This window comes from Polyodon spathula, chromosome 9, assembly GCF_017654505.1.
Source record: "Polyodon spathula isolate WHYD16114869_AA chromosome 9, ASM1765450v1, whole genome shotgun sequence".
In the NCBI taxonomy this organism is placed as follows: Eukaryota; Metazoa; Chordata; class Actinopteri; order Acipenseriformes; family Polyodontidae; genus Polyodon; species Polyodon spathula.
The window spans coordinates 20,656,378-20,683,681 of record NC_054542.1 but is presented as its reverse complement, the minus strand read 5'-3'; the positions used below and the strand labels follow the sequence as shown (position 1 = coordinate 20,683,681).

The window sequence follows — 27,304 nt, the reverse complement described above, 5'->3', positions numbered from 1 at the left end:
AAAATAAAATTAACAGTTATCCTCCTTAAATAGTTAGCATCGTCACATTTCATTTACTTGTTTTTACCTGGCTCTGAGCTCACTTAAATCAGCATGCAAGCTCTAGTTCCAGCCCCAAAACTGTGATGGTTAACTGCTTGGTGCATTTTACATTAAACTGCTGGGGGTGCTGACACACAATTTGAGTTAAGGTTAGTACGTTGGATTTAGTCATATGAACCAATTTGGGAGATTTAACGTTTTATGAACAACATTATTTTCAAAATGTCACTTTCGCTATTTCATCAAAGGAAAAAAGAATGCTTAACAGAAATTAAATTAGTCACCGAAAACTAAAAAATTAGTCACCTGGCTTCCTGACTGAAAGCAAAAAATTAGTATGAAGGCTGGGTGAAAATGCTTTTAAATGAAAGTGGATTTCTTCAAAACATACATATTAACAGCAAGGCAACATAATTGTACAAAATGAGGAGTACTACTAGCCAGAGTCCACGCAACATAACATGTTCCTGCAGCCTTGAGTTAGCTCATAATAATCCTGCACCTAGCAGGCGTTGGTGAACAGCTTCTAACAAATACTGAGCAGTTTCGGTGATTCTGAGCTTGTGCCTCTCTCGATGTCAGATTGGGCTGATGCCAAGGGTAATTATGCGTGTATGTGTCCTTACCTGGGAGAGTTCTGGCAGTGCTACAATGATGCCACTGTGACTGTTCTGGCCCAGCTGCTCTGGGACCTGCAGAACGAGGGTGCCCAGAGACTCTGGCCCTGTGACAAATCCGTTTGGCGTCTCCTCCGACCTGCTCAAATACATCTGCTCCACCTGCTCTCGGATTTCTGCAGGCAAGGCTTCCAACACTGAGTGGTCTATCTGCAATGAAATGATACCACCTTTTACACTTGACCTTATTACATATGACCTAACCGCATGTTGCACTGGACTTCAACCACAGTTATTAGTAGCAAATGTACGACCAAATGTACACCTAATTCAGGGACATAAACCTCAACCATCTATGATCGCACGGTCTTGCTACACAGTTTTCTTTTTATTTCTTTCTTTTAAACCTTTGATGTTCAGTAATTTCACACATATTCAAGATCTGCATAATACATGGCACAAAAATTAGTACAAATCACTATATTGAGTTTACATACTGTATATGTATACTTCTATTATGCAAACATTTGTTGCCCTAAATATGTCCGCAGTAAGACATCTGCAAAATTAAGTCGCTACAAGTGTTTCTTGTTTTATGGTTTATAAAAGTACTAAAAAGAACAGTATGCCACTGCCTTCCACTGCCTGGTGATCCTGGCTATGGCTACCAAACTGGCTACAAAGGAAGTGCATCATCACGCAGCCAGGAGGTGTTTAAGCTCTTTGTGGCCATGATAAAACATGTGGAACTTGATATATAAAAACTAAGCGACGTTAGCCAAAAAAATAGGCATTTTTTCCCTACGTGCCAGTGCATAGGTTATTAAGGCATTTCTTTACGATGTATTAATGTTTATGTTTGGCTGTGTGAAACCTTCATTTTTAAAAGAGGACACACCAAGTAAAAGCTAAAAGAAAAATTCCATGTGTCGGTCATATTGCCTTATTTTAACAATACAGATAGAGAAGTAATCTAAGTAATTACTTTAAGACTACAAATTCATAGACGCTCCGACTAGGTCTTCAACAAAGGTTACTTAACCCTTTGCGGTCCTATGTCCGACATTATCAAAAAGACGACAAGGACAGGTCTCTAGTCGTTTTTTCTCTGGAAAAAGCTGAGAAAACCTTTCAATGGCTGAGTGAGACTGATAAGAGCAGAAAGAAGCCAGAAAAAAAAAGAAAAAAGGAGCGGATCTGAGCAATAAACATAGAGATAACACGGACATAAACAAAGAAGATAGCTGCTTCTGCAGCGCTCAAAGAATATGACAGATAGTTGCAGAGCTTTTTGAGATGTTACAGTAATAAAATAATGACTTGGAGCTCATTACTGAGGAGTTTGGTGATAAAACAAGTGATCAGGAGAGGATTTATCAGTATGCACGACTAAGAAGAGGTATGTGAAAAATACAGTGAACAAGGGTTGGGGATGAGGTACTGAGTGTCCATTTCCTATGTAATGCCTTTTAAACCGGTTTTACTCTGGGAAAAAAAAAATAATAATTAAACAGCACGTGTGAAAATAAATTGGACCCGACATGCCTGACAAGCGCTGAATAAATGATCTGTTAAGGGTTAATCAAGGTAATGTAGACAGGAACAAAAGAAATCCGGTAAACCTTAACACCTGTGCCTCAAAAGAAGGCCACTTGGCAAACTTGATTACCATCCAAACTCCCTTGCCCCTCAACGGTCCTGGCAGGGGTAATGTAATCCTAGTAAACAAATCAGTACTAAATAACATTGAGAATAACTAAAATGAACTCAATTAAATTAAAGCCTGGATCTGTCTGCATTGAACACTGACATGTTTTATACCAAAAGAAAGGCACATTTTACAGGAACATATAAATAAGACCGGATATAAATAAGAGTGATTGTGGCAAGTCATATTTCCCTAAAAGTTATAAGCACTGATTTTTTAAATCATTCTGAAATTCATACAGACAGAGGAGACGGTGCTTAACATCTTTAAACACCAAAACGTATCAATTCTGAATTGAATTAGTCAGTCACAAACTTCCTCTAGCCTCCTTTTTTTCCAAAAATCACATAAAAAAGAGCTTTAGCCGCTAAAATTTGTCTAAAATGGCTTCCAAGCTATTTAGTTGTATGTGATGGGGAGCCCTCCTCTTGCGCCTATTTATTTATTTATTTATGTATATATTATTTGTTATTATGATTATTACTATTGTATTTGTGAGTGTGGACGGACAAAAGCAGTCCGACATTTTTGTTTAAGTCCGGCAAAAAGCCGGTCTCGTAAAGTGCAGCTGGCGGGGATGGGGTTAAATCCCCATCCCAATAAAGCCTGTGGGAATGTGGTTGGAGCTTTAATAAGGTCATTGTTTAATGGGTAATTAAAGCTCCAGCCACAGTATAAAAGACCCACTCCGGGCAGACAAACAAAGAGAGAGTTTAGGAAAGAATTAAGGAGTAAGAGCGAATGCTACCAGCCAGCGAACAAGGCACTCATGTGAGAAATAATTGTTATTGTTCGTGTTATTTTACTTTGGCCAACTTACCCTTTGATTTGGAGCAAGTGTCTGTGTTTTGTTTAAATTGTTTATTTTTGTTATTTAATAAAGACATGGCTGTGGCCGCTTTAGCCCCGTATCATTCTGTGTTTACTACCACTTCCTGGACCTGACGTCACCACACACACACACCACATTGTAGCATGGCCTTGAAACTGCTCCACGAAAGAAGTCCTTACTACTTCACCCAAGAAGGTGTGAACTATACAACGGAAACTTCACGTGTTACAGAAGGTTAACGCTTATTAAGGTTAACTAAAAAGTCAGGTGAGCCATGATATTGTTTAAATGTATGCATGTATGTGATTGTGTAAGTGATTGCCATATGAATGTTAGATTAAAAGCTGCTCTAGAAATAATTAAGGCAGTTTGTTAATATGACTGCATCCATTAAAATCTGAGTTGTCTATTGGAAACTATCAAATAACTCCTATTGCAATTTTGGTAACTTATGGTATTTATTGAGAATTCATTTTAGAGAGTGTCTTATATGTAATGCTATTGGACTTACTTTACCTTATGCTATTGTGCTAGACAATATTTTAAGTAGGAAACTATGAAAGTAACTATTGTAACTGTTGCAAACTCATGGTATTGGTTGCAAAGTTATTTTAAAGAATGTCTTATATGTAATTCAATAAGAGTTACTTTATCACATTCTAGAGTATTGAAAATACTTTCCAGGAATGAAGCATTGCTCTTTAAAAACCACAACTTAATGTTTGTTTTTGATTATGGGGAACTAGGGAAGAGTCCTCTTGTAACTGCGTACAACTTACAGTTTTAAGCCAAGTGATGTATTGTTTAACCTCAGGCCAGAACTCAAATTAAAAGGGGAATTAATAGCCTTCTATTGTTATAGCATAATAATTTGATGTTCTTTTCAGAGGATGACATCACAAAATATTTATATACTGTAATACATATAAAAATTGTGCTTATACTTACAACCCTTAAAATAGCAATGACATATTCATTCAATTTCAACTTCCATTGTTTGCACTGCTTTGTTCTAAAACACAGTGGTACTGTGGTTGTCTTTAAAACAAAACACAATACGATCCCACAATCCCATAGAGACCTTTGGCGCATGGCAAGAATTTCAGAGGCTGGCCAGGTTTGGAAAAATGTACTGAAAAGCTCTTTTGATTTTGGCGGCTAGCCATGGGTTGCCGAAGCCTGTAGCGACAGGCAGTGGAAACGAGGGATTAGAAAAACATAGGGCATTGATAAAGATTCTCTTAAAATACATTCGATTTACTAAGCTAAACCCTAGGTGTGCCCTACCTGTGAAGGCGATGGGATCTCTATGTTGAGGTTTAGCCTGGTCTTGACACTGTGCGGCGTGTGTAGACCTCCGTTGTACCGGACCACTGGCTCGGACCTGCTGGTACTTGGCATGGGCTCCAGTGTCGACAGGGTTTTCTGAGGCGATAAGACAGCAGCATTTCTCACAGTGGAGGACCTGTCACAACACCCCGCTGACACGTGCACTGCAACACAAGAGGAAACAGTTGGAATGTTATACCTACCAACCTGACCAATGAGAATCAGTGCAAAACTGTATCTCAAACACTGACCTTCAGGAGCCGCGGTGGCTTGGCTGCCTGGCCTCTTTGATTTCTGAGCAAGGAGGAGATCCCTGACAGAGTGCGACTGGGCCATTGCGTGGGATGAGGCAAAGGAAGCTGTTCTCAAGACTGGGACCAACTGCTGCATCTGCATGCCAACCTAAACAAACAATAAACGGGGACATTCACTGAAGCTTTTATCATTCATATCTGATATCACATAATAGTAAGGGTGCATGTTTCACAATTCTGTTAATGCAGATTCCTTCAAATTTAAGACGACTTGGAATTTAAGACACAGCTGAAATTACCCACCTTCAGTTTGAGGGAAACATTAAAAAAAAATATGCATTTACAAAGATACAACCTAAATTACACATATAAGAAAAAGACATATGGCGGGTGTTTGTGGCCGTCTGCTGACACACAGAGTATTAGTTATGCGCTGCTTCTCATTTCTAGTAGTGATTACTCGCAACTGTTTTTCTCCCTTTCTGTGAACTGTGGTATTGACAAGTCAAAATACTTGTGAATGCAAGATAAAATATAGATTGGCATATGACTTGGTGGTCCGGATTCAGACCAGAGTCCGCTTATCGAGTACCAGTGATCTATATGTAGTATATATACATCACCACACATTTATGAATAACACCCATCCTAACCCGGTCACACTTACCCCCCTCACATCCAATACATTTAGTTTCATCATCTGGAACAATTTGAAGGTTTCTCTCCCGATAACCTCGCTGTTGTCTGTGGGCTGCTCTAGGTTAACAGTCCTGGGAGAGTTCAGAAAAAAAAAAAAAAAAAAAAAAAAAAAAACCGTTTTAGAAATGATATGGGTCACAAACCAATGAAAACATTCTGTTTGTTTCACTCACTTCAATAACTGTTTTGAAAAACCTGGAACTCTGTTAGCAATTATAATATTCTTTTATGCACATCCTTAATATCTTGCTTTCTATTAATCGCAAGCAGCAAGTCGCCCCACACAAGCTTTCTACCAATCAGAATCAGCAGAAGAGTTTCTGTGGGTGAAGTGTAGACAGAGCTTGTGAGTTGTCAGTTTCTGGGGCAGCAAACTGGCATGAATTGCTATGTAACACAACGCTTGGACTTTATAGAGATTGAACAAAATAACTGATCTGTAGATACTGTTGTTAAAAAAGGGTTTCCTGGCATTTTATCATACAACAGTATTCTAAAGATCTGTTCACCTGACTAGATTGTCACAGATGCCGTGGCCTCCATATTTGGCCGATTCCACAGGTGCGCCGGCTTTCCGCACCATAACCTTGAGAGTGAGTCGCTTCCCCTTCACTCCTGCCGCCACCAGTCTCCGCTGGATCTCTTCAGAGAGGTTCAGCAGGAATGCCTCGGCTTCTGTAGTCTGGAACACAAAACCACAGCTTGTACAAAACAGCAGCAGGTACAGGAGAGATATGAAAATAACCACAAAATATATGTTGGCATCTGTTATAAGTGAGGTGCACTAAATCTAGAGAATTGCTTTTGTGGTATGATGAAACTTATCAAAAAGACATTCTTTATTAAAAGTAATTGATAAAAAAAAAATAGCCTTTGGAGATATCTGGGGGCAGTTGCCTGCATAATGATTGTGGGGGCAATAGAAAAAATATTATTCAATTCTTGGTTAAATATTACAGTTCTTAAGGGACCTGTTAATGGACAATTGTTTAAATGGATGGAAGTCAGCGGACAGAAAACTCAGGGTGCCAGTATCACCACCTATCTATGATTTCTCCAGTCTATGGCACTTTTAACCAAGGCAGCGTCAAAATAAAATATGACCTGGTCGATTTATAGAAGCATTTTCCTAGTGGAAGTATACTGTACTACATAGAATGCAGCACAATTACATACACATTCGCTGACCTGTGTAAACCGTATCCCATAGTTTATTTCAGCAGACACAGATTTCCTCTCCTTCTCTGTCTTCACCGGCCTGTCATCCAGCCCTCTAGAGAAGCGGTATAGTATCTGACCAGTTTTCGGCCCAAACTCCTTCTGCAGTTTAGGCATGGAAACCTGCTGCAGGTTCCCGCAGGTCTTCACACCCATTGCACTGAGTTTATACCCAATCGACCTTCCAACTCCTGAATACAGAACAGAACAGACACAGGGCTATGCAAAAGGAACCAGGTATGAACGGAGTTCTGATTTTCAAAATTAATGTCAGTAAGTTAGTTAACAGAGTAGTCCAAACAAACAAGAATGTAACGGATGTAGACAAAAAAATAAAAAAAAACTACAGTGCACAATGGCTATAGCTACAGAACCCCAACACATAAATATTCACCAAATACGTTTTTATTGTAAAGTAAAACTTATTTATTTATTTATTTATTTATTTTTAAATCCTGCACCCATGCATGAAAACACAGGTAATATAATAAAGCCTGGCTTTAGAACAAGTTTGTTAGGAGAACACATCCCCTGGCATGGCTGTGGAAAAATTACAGCCATTAGTTTCATGAAAAAGTAGATCAACGTAACCTGATTCTACCAGATATACGTGTGAAAATGTAGATTAGGCCAGACTCCCCCATATATCCCCAGATTCTGAATATCTGCAACTTGTGGTAGAGAATGTCTTCACCACATAGTTCTCTATATCTGTATGCAGTAGAATCAAATCCCATTTAATTGGTTTCAAGGGTCCATTGCCTTGGAAAAAGGCATCTGCCAAATAAATAAATTGTATTTTAAAGATGTGGTTGCACGTGACAATGCAGCCAGATTGTTTGTGCTTGTGACAGATTTTTTTTTTTTTAATTATTGTTCAACAAACTGATTGTTTTGGAGACCACCCAAAAAAGGAAGGTGCACATACAGTATACCATACCAGTAATAAATAAAATCAGTAATGTCAACTCCATTGCCCTGGACACAATGTTTTTCAAAAAGGACAGTCTGTGTTTAGAGAAGAATACCAGCTAACATTATAAATACATATTTCTCTTGGTTTGTTGTTTGGAGATGTTACTGCAGAATAACAGACAAAAACCAAACGGTTGTTTTAATCCACATTTAAAATGTCTGAGAGTCAAACCACAGGAGTCCACAGGCACGACTGACTCTTATTGTTGAGGACCAACATGGAGCAGAGGGCTCCTTTATGAATCAAAGCAAAAAATTTAATAAAAAACAAGAAAAGTTTAGCAGAACAATGATGAGGGAAGCAGTAAAATGTTATTTAAAAAGAAGAAAATACATATTAAAGCAAAGTGTTTTTCAGACCTCAGGAGACGTATAAGATGTGCTCTATGTATAAAACATTCAGCAGAAGCGTGAGGCTGGTCCGCTTACCTGGCAGACTAGTGACAAGCTGATCTCTAATAAAATCATCAACTTCCTCTGGCTTTAAATAATACTGTCCATCTGGTTTGGCTTTGCGGCTTGCCATTCTGGCCAGCAGAATGTTTGAACCTAACAGAAGGAAAAAAGTTTAAAAAGTCTTTAAAAACCGCTTCATTGTCTCTAAATAAATATTTACATAAATAATGTAGAAAATAATTTATCTTGATGAAAATCTAACAGAAAATGGTAACTTAGTCTTGTAACAAAAAATGTAATTGGTGCAAGACTTGGTTCTCAAAACCTATACAAATATTTAATGACTATACGCTGAAAGACTGTCCATGTATAGTGATCCATATAAATAGTATTGGGCCAGATGGATACATGGGGGTGTCACACCAACATTAGCAAACAAAACAACATTTCTGGGGAAAAAATGAACAACAAATGTTCCTGTATCTTTGTGAGACCACTGCATTCTTAGGACAGATTTCATATATTGAAGACAAGGCTTTTTTTTTTCTTTTAATAAAAAGTAAAATCCGACCAGGAGGGCAAAGAAAAAGCATTACCTAGAAACAAATCCATGTATTTTGCAATTTATTCTTTCAATAATCATTTTTTTAAAATAAATATTTAGAAATTAAAAACAGGCCGCAACTATGTCACAAAAATGGAACATAAAATGGTGGTTCTCAAAAGCTACATTGTTCATGTTTTATTTAATACACCAGACATACTAGGATGGAGAAACAGTTTGATTTAGAGCCTTTTGGCATGAACAGCAATGCTGGGTACTCTTTGGTAACATGATACACACCCATTCCAATTGAGGCGCAGCATTTAGTTTTTTCTTTGATTTCGGCACGTAGTACACTTGCAATGCAGTCTGCAGACACTCCTAGCTCAGTCATAATGTCAGTCACATCTACCAGGGCTTCATCGCAGCTCACCGCTTCAATGTCATGTGTGTAGCTACAATAGTGACAGACAAGGAATAGAAGTGAGGAGCGTGCTTTACAAAAGCAAACCAAACACGCAACATCAGTATCTGATCTGAAATATACAAAGTGGAGACACCTGCTCTTACCAGACGGTAAACCCCAGAACAGATTCAACTTTTTCAGTGCAAGTGAATGAAACCTTGAATAAGCCACCACAAAAGTTTTGTAACGTTCACTGTTAAAAATGTTTAAGAAACAATGTTTTGAGAAAAAAAAAAAAAACTCCTCCAGATATGATTATTTTTCTTACCTTTTCTAAATACATATTTAACAGTTTTTCTTTTGTTTGGTTAAAGTGTTGCAGAGGCAGCAGTCTTTTGTAAACATCTCAACCTTCTGATCAACATACTGCCAGATGCGTTTGTATATATTAGTAGGCATGTTTCTTTTCAACGCACAAAAGCCATTAATGACTAATGACTACCAGCCGCTAATTAAAGTGTTGTCCTCCTATTGTGACATAAATGTATTCAGGATGCACAACAGAGAAGGGTGCTATCTGCTATGCTCTTGTTAAAGTCAACACCCATCACCATGGGTAAACTAAACAGCTTAAATGTGAGGAAGTGAAAGTACACTACCTTGCTAAAGTCTCATACAAGGTAAGTGCCACCTCTTTGTAGGAGTGAAAATCATATGGAACAGATTGGAGGTTCGGGCATAGCTGCTTTGCCTGGCCAAAAAACATTCCGTTCTTGACGCCAGCCTGCCTGTGGAATAAAGAACATGAACAATGTTATCGTAGCTCATTAAGAATGCTCGCCACCTGGACTCATGACCTGAATCAACTTATTATGTCGAACAGCAACAGGTTTGTGAGTTTTTTGCAAGTGGTGGTTGACAAAGTATAAAAGGCTAAGCCTAATCAAAATTGCCATTTAACGCTATCCATACAAACATCGTGTATTTCGGCATCTGCGGAGAGCTGAAAGCACTTATGAAATTAGGCGGTAGGTCGTGAAGCAGCAGATTTTTAAAACAGAACTAGAAAAAACACTTGTGAATAGCACGTTTATTTTTTGAAAACTTTGAGGGCTCACTGGATAGAAAGAGGGTTACTTGTATCTACTGTCAAAGTGAGTTCCAGTATCACAGAAGTGCATCTAGTCTGCTGTACCACCTGTGTGCTAAACATGCTTTCACTTCTCAAAATACACTCTATTATTTCTTCTTCTACAGACAATAATACAACAACATATGAAACCAGTCAGTTTCGACAGAATTGCTGCAAACCCACGAATCAAGCGAAGAACGAAACTATAACCAGTGATGTTGCAAATTCGAGACCCATTAACATTGTAGCTTTCTTATATTTCAATAGCCGCATTCATTTTTTAATTATCTTGTTTGTAATTATGGAGGATATAACCGTTACTCAGTGAATGTTTTGTTTTATTTAGGCAATTTCAAGTTCTTGAAAAAGAATTTAGAATTATTATTATTATTATTATAACTGCTACACACACACACACACACACACACACACACAAATTCATATCTGTTAGTGAGGTCAGTATTTTGTAAGGTGTCTGTCGTGTAAAATAACTGTGCCGACCCCTGAACAGACTGAAAGACTGATGATGGCAAAAATAAACAAATGTTGTACCACTAAAATTAATTGTTAAACAGCTGCATAACAAAACTGCTGTTAAAAGGAGCGTTCAGCAAGCAGTCACTTAGTCTCCACTGGGGAAAAAAAAAACAACTGAAATGAACATTTCAAATCATTTCCAGATGCTTTTGAAGACCAGATTCAACAGCTACAACTGGCAACAACCGGTGATCCATCCAACTTAAAAAAAAAAAAACTAAGTGGTAGAAATGTGTATAATACATATACAGACAAGGGATGAATTAACATTCCTCAGCGATCACCACCTCACCACACCTCTAATTACTTCAATGAGGTAGGTGTGTGTGTGTGTGTGTGTTCGGGAGGGGGGGCAAAACATGTTCTCCAGAATACCACTTAAGTCTGTTTCTCGTGAAACATCAGTAATTTGATTTGTACACAGATGTCCCCACCAACCATGCACACTATCAGCCCACTAACAAAGTCTGACAGACCTGCTGTCCTGTCATCTCATCCATAGCAGGCATGTGTTAGGGAGATTTTATACTTCGACACCAGGTGTTGCATTTGCATACAACATTAAAATAGATTAAAGAAAATTATGTTCTACATTTTGGAATTTGTTGCCTGAATAATGTTTATTGCACATGTGTGTAATACATCTTAGAGCATCCTAACATTTGCTAAGGTTTTGTGTACATTTCTGGATTACATAGCGCGCTTCTGTTTACCTGGCTTCATAACTACAAGATGCTATTTCCGCCATGGATAAAGCAGTTCGGTCCAGATCCACTCCGTTCATATGAGCGGCACCAGGACTCTCCCATGTAACACCTCCCAATCTGTCAGGGACCTCATCTGGAGGACAGAGAGGTCAAAAGTCATTACTAATGATAGTGTTTTGAGTTTAAATGTTTAAACATTAGCCAGAATTTTGCTTAAATGTTTGACCATTGTCAAAAATATGTAGGCCAAATATCTAGCCCTAGTGTTTACATGTAAGTGTACAGTGTAGGTATATTTACTTAATATTTATTCTCCATATACAGTAAATGCTGTACCGATTTTGTACACAAATAGATGCAGTAATTAATAAAAAACTCAAGATGGCTTTTCTGATTGGTTACAAATATTCCCAATCTGTTAAAGTTTAAACATTAAAAGTATTTAAATTGTGACTAACAATAAGGAAATGAAGTGGAAACAAACTCTATATCCCAGTAATGTGGTAAAATACAATTTGGATTAAATTAAATTAAATCAGCTGTATTTAAAATCCGTTGCAAGGCTATAGTGTTGGTGCAGACCTCACAGTGAAGGATTCTCACCCGTTTTATTCTTCATGTATCTCCGCTTGTAATACTGCATTTCTAACTCAGGGTTGGCCCCTGGGCGCAGGGCAGCTTTTCCACCCCCTCTGTTGCTGGTGACAGCCACTGGCTTCCCTGTGAAAGTGGGGCATGGCAGAGGGTTTAAGGAAGCGTTGATTTAGAGCCCAGGAACACGAAGAGGAAAAGTCATTCATATGTCTTTACTTAACCCAAGGCCAGTCACACAAGAATCTAATGTGATTAAGTTCATTACCAGAAGAATCCTGAAGAGTGTAGGAGCTCTGCTGACCCCTATAGTAATGGTATGAAGTACGTGGAGCTGCAGCACTGAAAGGCCAAAGCATTGTGAGATTTCTTTGCAATCAGGGAGTTATCTAAATGACCTAGCAACTAGGATTCATCAGCTTTAGATAATGCCTTGTAAAACACAATAAAGAAGGTAACGGAACATTTGAAGCTACTTACTCTTTCATGCACACTATTTATACATATGCAGATCACTATATATAAAGCTATGGCCAAAGGTTTTGCATCACAGGAATTAGGACAGGAATTTTAGCCATATAGTAGTACAGTATTTCATGTTAGAATTCAAAATGTCACATCTTCCAATTTGTTAGTTTTTCGTTAAGTATATGTAAAATTACAAAGTGGTGTGTAATATGAATGCAACATTCAGCAGGCTTCATTCTGACTTTATGAAGCAAAATGAATTCATTCAGTAGGGTGACAGAAAACTTTTGGCCATTGCTGTAGTCAAATTATGCTAATACTGATATTAAACTAGTCCCACCCTAATGCTGTAACATAAAACAAGATGGGAGCCTCACCTTGAAGATCAGGTCTATCTCGAATGCCCACTGACACAAAGAAGCAATCCATGTCCACGTGCATTATACAGGTTTGGCGTCTCTGGGGACCAGTGGGGATAGGTGAACCTGGTAATGAGTACACAGAATTAAAAGTTAGTTTTAGTCAATGTGCCAAACAAAAAAGTGATAGGAAGAGAAAAAGTCAAATAGATATGTTACAAGAGAGAGGTTGAAAAGAAATGTTCACAAAACCAACAATATAACCAAGAGAATAATAGAATACAGTGTGCAAAATATCAAGAGGTTAAATAGAAATGTCCACAAAACCAACAACATGACCAAGAGAATAAGTGTGCCAAATATGAAGACAGTATCTCAAAGTGTGTTATCTTGATCATGCAAAAACCTAAAAAGCTCAACGCGGCAACATATTCACACCATGTGCACAAGTTTTTGTAAAAACCCACACTTACTATAAAACACTCAAACTGGATGTTAGATACAACCATTTGCATTGCAATTGTGATGCATTTTTACTCGTCAACCATCAAATCTAAACTAAAAGGGATTACAGACATATAACCAGTATAGAGGCTGTGCAAGAGCAGAGTTTGTATATTTTATCATAAATCTTATAAGCACTGTTTAAAAAATGTCAGCAGTAAAAATAAACATAACTTAAAACAAAATGTAAATATTCCTAATAATGTATATTTTTCCTAAGAATTAATTATCAATCTTCAGCACAAATTCTAGGTACTTTATATATCAAGCCCCTTGTTTATTGTTTGACAGAAATGTGTTTCCAGTGCCAAGATACACTCACAGAGTGTCTGGAATCACAGGTTGCTATGTAGTGCACTGGTCTGCTTGCCAATACAGTTATGTTAATTCTTAAGTATGAACAAAAAACAGCACCACTATTGACAAGGGATGGGATTGGTCCAGCATATTTTTTTTAAGACTAATTACTCTGATTTATTTGCAAACGTATGAACACACACATTGGGTTTGTCTTTCACATAGAGGAACCACACACAGAGTTTAAAGATGTACTTCTAACTGAGCTGTGTGATGTGTTGCTAATGATTTCCAATGTGAAGGCAAGACAAAACTGTTTTTTTTTATTTTTTTTAACCAAAGAAGTATTTTTTTGACATGCGAGTTACAGGGTTTCCTTTACTTCATTTTGACATTGTTTTTTAACCCTACGCACCACAGTTGACTTTTGTGTTGTACCAGCTCTTCTGTTTGGATCAACATTAATCAATCCACATTTAGTTCAAACTTACGAAAGAAAACCTCACACCTTTTTAATGTGTGGTTGAGGCAGCAAACCTGGTTCTGCTTGACTGCCAGCTAGTCTGTTTTCATGGGACTGCTGGAAATCCATTTTTGTAAAAAACAAACAAACAAAAAACGACAGTATGACAAAACAGCATCCCAAATAATTGCAGTGCTTGGATACCTAGTTTCTGTCACAGTTAACCCATGCATTGTTTACATGGTTGTCTTTGTATGGCAGTGAGCCGGAAAACAATGCAACAGCTTCACAGACTTGACTCTGGGAGAGCTATGTTTATTTGTAGTTTGAAAGAAGTTCCCACTGGAAGTAATGGAAACAGATAATTAAAGGAGGTAACTAGAGTTAAATGTAAACTTTCAAAAGAAGAATGGGTAGACAATCTAGAACCTGTTTCCCGTCCTGAAATATCAGGTTGTCTAACATAAAACTAAATGCACTGGAGACATGTGCAGTAGCTCTCCACATGTTACATAGAAAAAGAAGCAGAAATGTAAAGGACACAAGATGAGCATTTGGCTAATTGGAGATTCACTAGTTAAAAATTGATATCCAGGTCAGGTTAAGATACCTGTGCCTGCCTCTAATGGAAACATGTGATTATAAATAATTGTTTAAGACAAAAAAAGGAAATCCGACCAACAACTAAAAGTTCAGAATTTACAGTTATAAAATCAGCTATATAATGAACTATCTGAGTGTCAGGTAATAATGTCATCAAGTGGAAGTAGACGAAGCAGATTTTATATTCTGAAGATATTTAAGCCTAAATTATTATAATGCCGTATTACTTGGAATTAACGCCACACTCAAATTTACGGCTCACTCAGATATCAGCTTTTTAATAAACACCGCTCTGAATAAAAGAAACGTAAAGGGTTTTTTTTCCGTACCCCTGCTCAAAAAATAAATAAAGAAACGTCAACTCTGGCTATATATACATGTGACGCCCAGAAGAGACTGCAGCCTCAATCCACCATGTAATACAAACTAATGTACACACTTAGTAAGCACAAAGTGTTTTATGGTACAGTCCTGACAGACAACCCAAGATGAACTACTTACAGCACAGCAATCCTTCACGTCTTTTTATTTTTTTTTTTTTTTAGTTTAGTGCCAACACAGCAGGGGATAAAACAAGGGCTGTCTGTTTACCTCGTCCTCAGCTTGGATGGTGAAAACTTAAACTCAGAGGAATTTAAAGCTTTGCTAAGCGCTCTCCAAAAGATGGCTGAAGATATCTTCTTGTAGGGGGTTTAGTTGTTTTGTTTATTATTTAATTGGAATTTTACTCAGTCCTAAAAAAACGGCAGCAGTCGTTTTGATCAATTTAAAATAAATGCCGCGGCGCCAAATTTAAGTAATATGGTATTTATTATTCCATTAATTTAAGCCTCTATAAAAATTATATTTTTAAAATTTATTTTAAAAAGCGCAACAATACTTGTGTGAGCACAATCCTGCACATAACAAAGAAGTCCATTATATTCAATTCTATATACATAAGCTTCCAAAAAGAACAATAAAATGTTAATACAAGCACTTGAAAACAAACTTAAAACACATTCAGCACAAGTCTTTGAAGCTGAACACTTCTGTCTTTTGGCTTAAATTATACAGTGTTTGACTGTAAAGACTTTAGGGGCAATAATTAACCCTAATTTACTAAAGCATCCCCGATAGCGTAATCTAAGGGGTACTTCAGATTCAGATCAGGTTTGTAAAGGAAGTAAAATAAAATAAAAAAGTAGATAAATGTTCACTGGACAACTGTAATGGAACTTTATTGAGAGAATCATCGAATACAACTGTGTAGCCACTATAAAGCATGTGGTCTGTACAATGAATATGGCCAGACAGCATACAGGGTTCAATATTTACTGCACAACACTGGTACCGAAATCACAGAATACACTAAGACAGGAGTGCAAAGATTACAGTCTATGCTGCTATAACTTCAAAAAGTCACATGACTAAGATGGCAGCCATATTAGGTCAGAGGTCAATTTCATGGTCAGCCACACTAACACAAAAGATTAATTAATAAAAGCTTGCAAATATGAAGTCACTACCTCAAATAGCTTATGTGACAAGGCTTTAACACTGGCTATGGTTCCATTGAAATGTGGAAGAAAATAAACATGTATGCATATCTATAGTTACTCACAAAACATAAATAAATACGCAAAAAAATTGTTCGTTAGGCCATTTCCATTGCATTTCTCTACTTTAAACGAAAAAATGTATTCCTATTTTTAATGACTATCTAGTTAAACGGATTGAAAATCTGGAGCAAATTTTACTCTGTAGCAAAAAGCTTTGAAACTAACCCTGTTACCGTACAGTTGGAATTGAATTAACAGCAAATCAATTACAAATCAAGGAGAGGGAAATAAAAAAATAAAAAAACAAAAAATTAAAGCCCCAATTACTTTTAAAACCAAAAAAATATATATATTTTTTTTATTATGTATTATTTAGTCCAAGTCTCTTGTAAATAATATAATGTATTGAATACATATAAATATATACTAAAATTAGAATGCACATAAAATGCCTAACTGTGTAAATGTAATGAAAACTGAAATTGGTATTCAATTTTCACAGGTACAATGCTGAAGTTTATTATTTGCCAAGGATGTTCTGCTGAAGACTCAGAAGAACCAATCTCCAACACTGTCACAGGTAACGCAGTTGAAGGAGAGAACAGTACTGGTACTGCAGGCTCAGTCAGCAATATGGACACAGGTGAAAGAGTACACACTACACCAATCCAGTCCAGGTTTTCACTCCAAACATGTTTTAATGTAGTTAATTGAAGCTGCTACCTTAACTAATTTTGGACCTGGTTGGAATAAAGACCAGGACTAGAATTGATCTTGAGGGCCAGAGTTGAGTACCACTGGCCTACACCAACTGTGGGTTCAGTTGCTGATGTTGAAGTGGATGAAGGACAATCTTCAGTTTGTGACCACGAAAGTTGCTGCTGCACCACTGGATCCTGCTAACTCGCCCCAACCCTTTCAGAATCACAAAGCTTAGTTTATTTACAGATGAGCATTTCAAGTCAGCCCAGATTTTGCTTGCTTTGACCCCACCCCTCCCCCCAAGGGAAGAGATGGGCGTCGATTCACCAATATTCTAACGTACTGCACATTAGTGAATGGGGAGAGAATCCAGAAAGGCTGGCGTATGCATTCCAAAAACACCAAATAAACTTATTGCTTTTGTTGTAAACCGTTTTCTTCTATATAAAAAATAAATTAAAAAAAAAAAAAAACAGAAACTGATGAGTGAAGAACTCTGACTGGGTCAATATTAGTGCATTTCTGAAGTGCTATGAAAATAGACCTGAAAATAAAAAACACATGCAGTCTTGCAAAGAGCTTTAAATTCATTTAAAGAAAGGGAAAATGATTGATCAGTCACAAATGTGTCTTGAAGCTGAAAGAAAGTACTGGTGTGACTGCAACTGTGCCGTCACTTGCAGAAAGAAATCTTGCTTTCCCTGGTTCTTCTGGCTCAGAGCACTTATACATGCGAAACAATAGAAACTTCTTGAAAGAAGTGGGACTGCTTGCTAAGTTTGAACCAGTAATGGAACAGCATGTGGGGTGTGTTCAAAGGGGTAAGCCCCATACTCACTACTTAGGGAAATACATTCAGAATTAATTGATTGAAGCAGTCAGCAAAAAACTGCTTAAAAAAAAAGTGACACAAGTGAAGGAGTCAAAATACTACTCAATCATTTCAGACTGCACCCCCAAAGCTAGCCACCAGGAACAGATGTATTTCTCCATTTAACAGGTGCAATTTTAGAAAAGCTTAAGAGATCAATATACCCTTTGACGACTGCAGAGGCCAATCCAATGATAATGTGGCAAACATGCAAGGCAAAAGGAAAGGTGTTCAAGCTCGACTGCTACAACAAAAATACTCTGGCTGGTTATGTTCCTTGTGGCTTGCACACACTGAATTTGGTTATTGTGGGTGCTGCAAAATCATCACATGATGCTGCCAGATTCTTTGGATACCTTCAGAAACTACAATTTGGGATTTTTTGTGCCATCACTTAATGTGATGCTGAAATCTTGGCACGAAACAAGATGGGCAAGCAGTTCAAAGCACAGCAGTAAGGTTTCAAGCTGCTGAAGTCAGGAGGGCTTTGTGGTGGTATGAGAGAAATGTACTAAGTTCATGGAAAAAGTAGAAGCAAACCCTGGCTCAGGAACTGGGATCTTACCGTTTCCTGATCTGCTCAATTCATACCTGTCAACATTGACATTTTAAAATACGGGAGCTTTTGTAAACCGAAATCTCATACCTATCAACTTTTGAAAATACAAAATCGAGAGCAGGGGGTACAGGTGCATGGCTAAGTATGTCAACTTGCCTCGCGCTATGAATTGCCTCATGCCTGCCACAGGACTCCCCTGGGTTCTAAACCCTGCTATGTACAGACGGGGATTGCATTAATCACACACCGTCCATGAATTCTGTAGACATTAAAAGGTTTTCTGACATAAGGGGGGTTTAACATTAGAATACGGGAGAAAATCTGTCCCGGGAGATGTCCGGGAGGAGGGTCCAAAATACGGCAGACTGGAGTTGACAGGTCTGTCAATTATGTGGTGTGATATTTTGATTAACATCAAACAAGTGAGCAAGCTTCTGCAATGCTATGCAAAATATCTGGCTACAAATTTGCTAGAAAGCACCCAGATAATTGATGTTTTGACTGAATTTTCTTTTTTTTTTTTTTTTTTTTTTTTTTAAATCAGCCTTTGTAAAATCTGGTGCTTCCAAGATGTTTTCTTTTTGAGATGTGCAAGAACATTAATTTGTTCACAGACCTCCTTAGCTGTTATTTGAGCACGAGCAAATACATTTTTTTCTAGCAATGAGGACCAATTTCAGACTATGGTAAGTGTAAAAGACTTTGATTTGAAACAGACAGCTGAAATGCCTATGGAATTGTTAAGCGAACGCTGCAATTACTTGCAAAGCAATTTGAGCTCCGAACATGAAAATCGGACCTCAACGGAAATCGTCTTTTTCAGGAAATTTTAAGCATATGCAGTTTGCTTCCAAAGAAAATGACAGCTTTTGAAGTTCTCTCCTTTATATACACACAAACCAAATTAAAGAGATCTATCCTAACCTTTGCATTGCATTAAGAGTTGCTATAACACTTCCAGTAACAGTAGCATCTGCAGAGAGGAGCTTTTCAAAGGTAACAGTATAATCGTAAATCTCGAAAAACTACTCACTTCTAAATCTTTTGTAGGCATTTTTGTATTACTTTAGTATAAATACATGTTAATTTGGATTCATATGTTGTTTTTTTCTGACTATGTGAACGAAAAGTCACACATTTGCCCATTTTCCCATTGGAAATAGTGATATTTTGAAATATCACTGTCCTGGTCACAAAAGCAAAGTTTGTGGGGAATAATAGCCATTGTCTATACTTTTGAGACAAAAGCAATTAGGAAATAACACTTACTACCCAGGAACAACAAAAAAAAAATTGTTACATGGTGTAATGAATTAGGAAGAGAACTTCAATATGATGACATAATTTAGGACTTCCTGTCAAAAATGTGCCAGACACATCGCTTTTAATCACGGTAAAAACACTGTTCACCTTATTTAACACATACCGTTTAACAAATGTATTCGTATGTGTTTGTTGGTAAATTTTTGGTTTCTGGTAATAATGCAGTTAGTATTTTTTAAGTAGTATTTTTTAAGGAGTGGCTGAGAGATGAGGCCCCAAAGAATATTGCTGCTTAGGGCCCCCAATTAGCTAATCTAAGGAATGGCAGAACTCATACAAGTACAGAGTACGAAGCCAATATCTTGGACTATTTTTTTACCCTCCCAAAGTTTCCACAACACTCAGCATTTTAAGATGCCTGCCTAAATGAGATATTAGCAATAAGTATGAACTGACAAACTTGCCTTATAGGAATGCTTAATGAAAAATGGTGCTGAAGATAATTTTGGGTTGAAATGGATTTTAATATCTTGGTCTCAGACACTTCTCAAGTACACTTTTCATTTTGTCCAGTAGTGGTATGAACCCTAGAGTTTAGCTGGATTAATGTACTAGTTGGCAGCTCTATACATTTTCAGAATAATAAAACTATGTAACATTATTAAACTAGTTATAAACTACTTTGAACAATACATTAACTGCAAACAGTAGGTTTATAACTGCATAAAAATAAATTCACTACCTGTGTTAATAGGACCGCACATACTGTTGTTTCACGTTTGGGCAGCGTATGAATAAAGTGTAAGGCTAGATCACCATTTTTCATAAAAACGGAAGGCATAAAGAGACTAGACTCTAACTGGTTCTCACTATCAATATATACAGGGTGATTAGGCAGTATGTTTACCACATCAATGCACCCTGCATTGATGTGGTAAAAATACTGTCTAATCACCCTGGACGTATAAAACATTGTATCAGCTCAACAATTATTTGACAGTATAATGGTGGCTAGAATCAAAGGAGACATAATATTAATGGCCAGAAACAGAAGAAACCCTCAGTGCCTGCCCCGGTCTGTGTACGAACACGTCCCCCTGCTCGTTACCTGTGTTCCCTGTGGCAGTGGAAGGCAAAGAGGTCCTTTCTGCACTCAGTTTTTTTATCTTCTCCCTGCCAGGGAAAAGGCCATTGCTCTGCCGCTGGAGCGTGTTCACAAAATCTGTGAACTCACACTTCCACGCTGATATGTGATGCAATCTGGAGTGGGAATAGAAGTCGGATATAAAGCTGGGCTCCCCAGGTCTGGCCATAGCATGAGGAGAGGCAAGACCGGCTGTGGAGAGTTTGCTTGATGACGGCTCTGAAGTGCTTTTGGCATGTAAAGGCCCCTGAACAGTAAGATGGTGAGCACCATTGAGTTTAATATTACTGTGCAAAGATGACAAGTTTGCTGCGTGGGCAGAGTTTGAATGTGCATCACTGTTTTGGTTAGCGTGCTGCTGCCGCTGTGCCCCACAGTCTCTGAAGTCAATGCTGTCTCTATCCGACAGAAGGCATTGGGTATTACCCACAGAAGCCTTGACCGAGTGTAACGTCTCTTCTAGTGGTTTTAAGGCACCGTTTGACTTGTGTGCATTGCCGTTGGCCATGGTTGGAGGGTCCCGATGGTGATCCATTGCTTTGTGGTTGCGTACAGGAGAGACAGGCTCTAGATCTCTGAATTCAAAGTCATCTCCCTCTTCAAGGTTTTCCCAGCCATGCAAGCCATTTACTTTTGAGTTTCTGGCTGGATCAGGCACACTCTTTGCTGTACCATTTCTGTAATCAGAAAGAAAAAGTGTTTTACTAAGAGGTGCATTGTGAAATGGTAACATAGTTCTAACCAGGAAAGTTTTTTTCAGGGTAGAATTGGCATTACAATAGTTTTTATTAAATATATTGTATTTAAAATATAGTATTTGCATTTGTCATGTAACATATGATTCTGATACTCCCTAACTTGAGCTAAAGAATGCTAATGTTGATCACAATTGGATAAGCGATTCTCTTGATAAATGTGAAACCTCTCAGTACGACATTATTACATAAAGATGCCTCCAATAAATCAGTTTCAGGAGATACATTTGTAGTATTAGTCAAACTGGTAGGTAGTCAAATACCATGCTAAACCACAAAATGTGGATTGAAAAAGGGGATGTTTTAGGATATATGCTTCCCTACTTTCACACCCTTAAGAAAAGGCCTAATAGCTAATTTTAAATGAATTATCTCTCACTGGAGAATAAGGTTTGGTTAACAAACTCTAACTTGCTGATCTACTCATTCACTGGATCCTTGAGACAGACTCTCCTACTCCCCAACCAGTACTTATCATTGTTTCTGTGAAAACACTAAAGTAATCATCAAGTGGAATATTTCTAACAGGCAACAGATTTGGATAGACACCCAATACCAACAGATATCTTATCTCTGAAAGGCATTTTTTTATACCCAATTTTTTGCAAGTGGGTTTCCCTTTGTGTTTTTTTTTTTTTTAATTAAATCTGCTCATAACCACTTAGAACACAGTAATTGCATGTACTCATAGCTCTCAGTACTTACACTCTGCTCTCAAACTCCTTGTGAATATTGCTTGGCCCCGGCCTAGGCTCTTTGTGTTTGCATACATTGTTGAAGTTGAGGCCTTTCTGCTTGGCGTAAAGCTGATACTGGACGTACGAAAGAAGACGGCCAGCCTTTATACTGAAAAAGGAAGCATGATGTTAAAAAGAATGATCAAAAGTGATGAGAGAGTTACTGAGTTAATCTGAGGAGACCTTTCTTATTTGCTTAATTGTGAGTAGAACAGGTCAAACTGCAAACAACTTCTTAATTTATAAAGTGTGCCTTGTTTCTTTAGATTTCCTAAAGCTGCAAGGGGCAAATTAAATCAAAACACAAAATAATACACATAGTACACCATATACTATTATTAGTCAAACAGACAAACATTTTGGTTAGTGCATTGTGACAGACAGCGAATGAATCCTAGTCAACAATCTCCCTCCCGATCTGTGAGGGCATGTACTGGATGGTTTGACAGTTCATTCCAGGGTCAGTCGGAAGCCAGACATCCAGGAAGGGGGAGGAGTCACAATGCTAGAAGTCATTGGCCCTAATGCGGTATGCGACGTGTCAGTCATGGATTGGAGGATACGTGATTGAACTAACTATCACTGGGGGCGTGGCTAAGGGTATTTCAGGGGATGTGACGATGTAATCTGTTCCTTTGTTATGATTATCCTTTGTTATGATTATTGTTTTGTTTGTTTATTGCTGTCTGTGTTTGTCATTGTTTGACAGCTAACACAAGCCCGGACTACACTGCAACTCCAATACACCATTGTTGTTTTACGCCACACCTGCACCAAGAGCACTCACTATCGGGAGAAGTGTTTGTATCTGTGTTGTGTGTCTGTGTTTGTTACTATTATTTCAGAACTGAACCCTGTGGTTTATACGCTGGCAATACACATTGCTGTGTTGAGCCAGCGTTATTATTTATTTAACGGTCTCAAGCAGACCAAGAGAATTAAATACTGCTTGAACTCTGAACTTTGTGTCTGTCGTTGTTTGGAGCACATGCATCACCACTACACCTTTGCACCGCAAACCACTTGTTCACATGTATTCATCATTTGTTCTTACTGACAGTGGGGTAGCAATTTCCCCTTAGAATGCCTCTGCATAGCGTATACATTATATATATATATATATATATATATATATATATATATATATATATACACACACACACACACACACACACACACATATATATATATATATATACACATATACACAGCTCTGGAAAAAATTAAGAGACCACTGCAAAATTATCAGTTTCTCTGGTTTTACTATTTATAGGTATGTGTTTGGGTAAAATGAACATTTTTGTTTTATTCTATAAACTACTGACAACATTTCTCCCAAATTCCAAATAAAAATATTGTCATTTAGAGCATTTATTTGCAGAAAATGACAACCAGTCAAAATAACAAAAAAGATGCAGTGTTGTCAGACCTCGAATAATGCAAAGAAAATAAGTTCATATTCATTTTTAAACAACACAATACTAATGTTTTAACTTAGGAAGAGTTCAGAAATCAATATTTGGTGGAATAACCCTGATTTTCAAGCACAGCTTTCATGCGTCTTGGCATGCTCTCCACCAGTCTTTCACATTGATGTTGGGTGACTTTATGGCACTCCTGGCGCAAAAATTCAAGCCGCTCGGCTTTGTTTGATGGCTTGTGACTATCCATCTTCCTCTTGATCACATTCCAGAGGTTTTCAATGGGGTTCAGGTCTGGAGATTGGGCTGGCCATAACAGGGTCTTGATCTGGTTGTCCTCCATCCACATCTAGATTGATCTGGCTGTGTGGCATGGAGCATTGTCCTGCTGGAAAAACCAATCCTCAGAGTTGGGGAATATTGTCAGAACAGAAGGAAGCAAGTTTTCTTCCAGGACAACCTTGTACTTGGCTTGATTCATGCGTCCTTGTACTTGGCTTGATTCATGCCAAAGCTGCCTGATTCCAGCCTTGCTGAAGCACCCCCAGATCATCACCGATCCTCCACCACATTTCACAGTGGGTGCGAGACACTGTGGCTTGTAGGCCTCTCCAGGTCTCCGCCTAACCATTAGATGACCAGGTGTTGGGCAAAGCTGAAAATTGGACTCATCTGGGGGTGCTTCAGCAAGGCTGGAATTGGGCAGATTTGTCTTTGTGAAGGACGCATGAATCAAGCCAAGTACAAGGTTGTCCTGGAAGAAAACTTGCTTCCTTCTGCTCTGACAATGTTCCCCAACTCTGAGGATTGGTTTTTCCAGCAGGACAATGCTCCATGCCACACAGCCAGGTCAATCAAGGTGTGGATGGAGGACCACCAGATCAAGACCCTGTCATGGCCAGCCCAATCTCCAGACTTGAACCCCATTGAAAACCTCTGGAATGTGACCAAGAGGAAGATGGATGGTCACACGCCATCAAACAAAACCGAGCGGCTTGAATTTTTGCGCCAGGAGTGCCATAAAGTCACCCAACATCAATGTGAAAGACTGGTGGAGAGCATGCCAAGACGCATGAAAGCTGTGCTTGAAAATCAGGGTTATTCCACCAAATATTGATTTCTGAACTCTTCCTAAGTTAAAACATTAGTATTGTGTTGTTTAAAAATGAATATGAACTTATTTTCTTTGCATTATTCGAGGTCTGACAACACTGCATCTTTTTTGTTATTTTGACCAGTTGTCATTTTCTGCAAATAAATGCTCTAAATGACAATATTTTTATTTGGAATTTGGGAGAAATGTTGTCAGTAGTTTATAGAATAAAACAAAAATGTTCATTTTACCCAAACACATACCTATAAATAGTAAAACCAGAGAAACTGATAATTTTGCAGTGGTCTCTTAATTTTTTCCAGAGCTATATATATATATATATATATATATATATATATATATATATATATATATATATATATATATATATATACATATATATGTATATATATGGCGTTTCATGGACATGTCTTGTATCGTACTTTTTTTCTTGTTGGTATTATGTAAACATATCGTACAAATGTGATGCAACAAAACCATAATACATTTGTATAGCATGTCACACATACAACTGCCACAGTCCGAACAACAAAGGCAGTAATTTCAAAGTTACATTAAAGGCCATGAATATAAGAAAGCCATTTTATAAAAGTGCGTTTTTAGTCTTGAATTGAAAACTGTAACGGTCCCAGCTTCTCTGACAAATGTAGGCAGAGCATTCCATAATTTAGGAGCTCTATAAGACCTCCCATATTGCTTTTGTTGACACTAGGAATAACTAGCAGCCCCGCATCCTGTGATCTCAGAGTGCGGTTTGGAAGATACAGGGTCAGTAACGCCTGCAATTAAATAGGTGCTAATCCATTCAGGGCCTTATAGGGTAACAGTAAAATCTTAACATCAATTCTATACTGCACAGGGAGCCAGTGTAAAGAGGCCAAAATAAGGGTAATATGTTCACTTTTCCTGGTTTTAGTCAGAATTCTAGCGGCTGTATTTTGAACAAGCTGCAAGCAGGATACCACACGTTTTGGGACACCAGAGAAAAGTGCATTACAATAATCAATTCTAGATGAAACAAAGGCATGTATTAGATACAGAAATAATGGTATAATTGGCTACATTTCTCAAATGGTAAAAAGATACTTTTTTTTTTTTTTTTAAACTTCCATAATGAGAGTCTCAAATTATAGACCAGGATCAAAGATGACTCCCAAACTCTTAATTTCTAGTTTAAATTTTGATGAGATTGCAAGGGTTGAGCTCATGTAGTCCCACATTAGTTGGTTCTTTGATCCCATTAGCATAACCTCTGTTTTATCTGAATTCAACATTAGAAAACTCTGGTGACGTCCAATGCCTGATGTCTGTAAGGCAAGTAGCTAATAACACTCAGGCAGAAGAAAGCCCTGGGTTTAGGGACAAATATAGCTTGGTATCAGTATAGCAATGGAAGTTCACTCCGTGTCTGTGGATAATGTCACCTAACGGTAGCATATATAATGAAAACAACAAGGGGCCCGGAATGGAGCCCTGTGGAACACCGCAGACAACTTCCAATAATGCCAATTTTACCTCACCAAGAGAGACCTTTGTTAGGGTGTCATCAGGTAAAACATATCCTTGTACCCCTATACTGTATCAAGTAAATGTACTGTATTCTAACTCCTTCAGGTCTGGGGAAACTAAATATATTTTATTTAACCTTGGAGTCTGATCTTATTAGTGAAGAAAGGCTGGTAGCTCGGTAGACAGTCTTCCCTCCTGGCCAGAGCTCTCAAACAATACCTCTGCCCCTGGTGCTACGAGTGCTGTGACACTGAGGACCTCATTAGAATTTCAGTGGATCTGTTCAGGTATTTTATACCATCTACATTTTTTGAATATTTATTTCCTGTATTACATCCTATTACATGTTTTCTAAAACATTCTTTGTTGTTGTTTCTGATAACCCTGCTAATTACTTCAGCAAAAATGTAATTTTCAAGGTCTGCTAAAAGCAAAGGGCCAGATATTGAAATATTTTGATTATGCAACTTTTGTACAACTCTGCTTACATTGTAAATATCTTGAATAGATTCTAATAATAAGTCTGTGAAATTCAAAAGAGTTGCGGGTAAACTGCTAATAGTGCAAGGCTATGGAAATGAACACTTCTAAACAGGAAATTAATTGTAAAGCAGACTATGCCAACTGATGCATGTGTATTTGCGTATGAGGGGAGACAACGGCTCAAAGTGTTCAGAACTATATAGAAGGCAACTTTCCTGAAGAGAAGCTTGCTGGGCCTCATTTACGAAAGGGTGCTAAACTTTATGGTGCACCATAATTGCCATTAGTATTCACGTTAATGATTTCCGGATTTTCTACTGCAATTCTATTCATTATCGCATAAGATACTTGGCATATCATGGTGCACACTAAATTTAGTGCATCACACTATGGTAATCAGAATGAATATGTGATTTGTATGGTAATGCATGCTGATATATTTAAATGACCATCTAGCTCAGAATAATGAGATGAGCTGTATTCACAATTTCACATTGTATTTAATAAAGGACGCTAATTTTAGT

General features: G+C 37.8%; 1 protein-coding gene across 3 annotated transcripts in view; it reads right to left on the bottom strand.

Annotated features, from left to right (window-relative positions):
- LOC121320487 (DNA repair protein REV1-like) overlaps positions 1 to 27,304 on the bottom strand; it is an 87,675-nt gene that overhangs the window by 8,330 nt on the left and 52,041 nt on the right. For all 3 annotated transcript variants that reach the window (XM_041258853.1, XM_041258855.1, XM_041258856.1), the window contains 14 exons: positions 22,222 to 22,362; positions 20,726 to 21,438; positions 12,833 to 12,940; positions 12,000 to 12,116; positions 11,403 to 11,529; positions 9,680 to 9,808; positions 8,915 to 9,069; positions 8,104 to 8,223; positions 6,670 to 6,890; positions 5,991 to 6,163; positions 5,450 to 5,552; positions 4,780 to 4,930; positions 4,487 to 4,692; positions 669 to 869 (listed from right to left, as the gene is read on the bottom strand). In XM_041258853.1, coding sequence (XP_041114787.1) covers positions 669 to 869; positions 4,487 to 4,692; positions 4,780 to 4,930; positions 5,450 to 5,552; positions 5,991 to 6,163; positions 6,670 to 6,890; positions 8,104 to 8,223; positions 8,915 to 9,069; positions 9,680 to 9,808; positions 11,403 to 11,529; positions 12,000 to 12,116; positions 12,833 to 12,940; positions 20,726 to 21,438; positions 22,222 to 22,362 — 2,665 coding nt within the window. The remainder of the gene's footprint in view (positions 1 to 668; positions 870 to 4,486; positions 4,693 to 4,779; positions 4,931 to 5,449; positions 5,553 to 5,990; positions 6,164 to 6,669; positions 6,891 to 8,103; positions 8,224 to 8,914; positions 9,070 to 9,679; positions 9,809 to 11,402; positions 11,530 to 11,999; positions 12,117 to 12,832; positions 12,941 to 20,725; positions 21,439 to 22,221; positions 22,363 to 27,304) is intronic.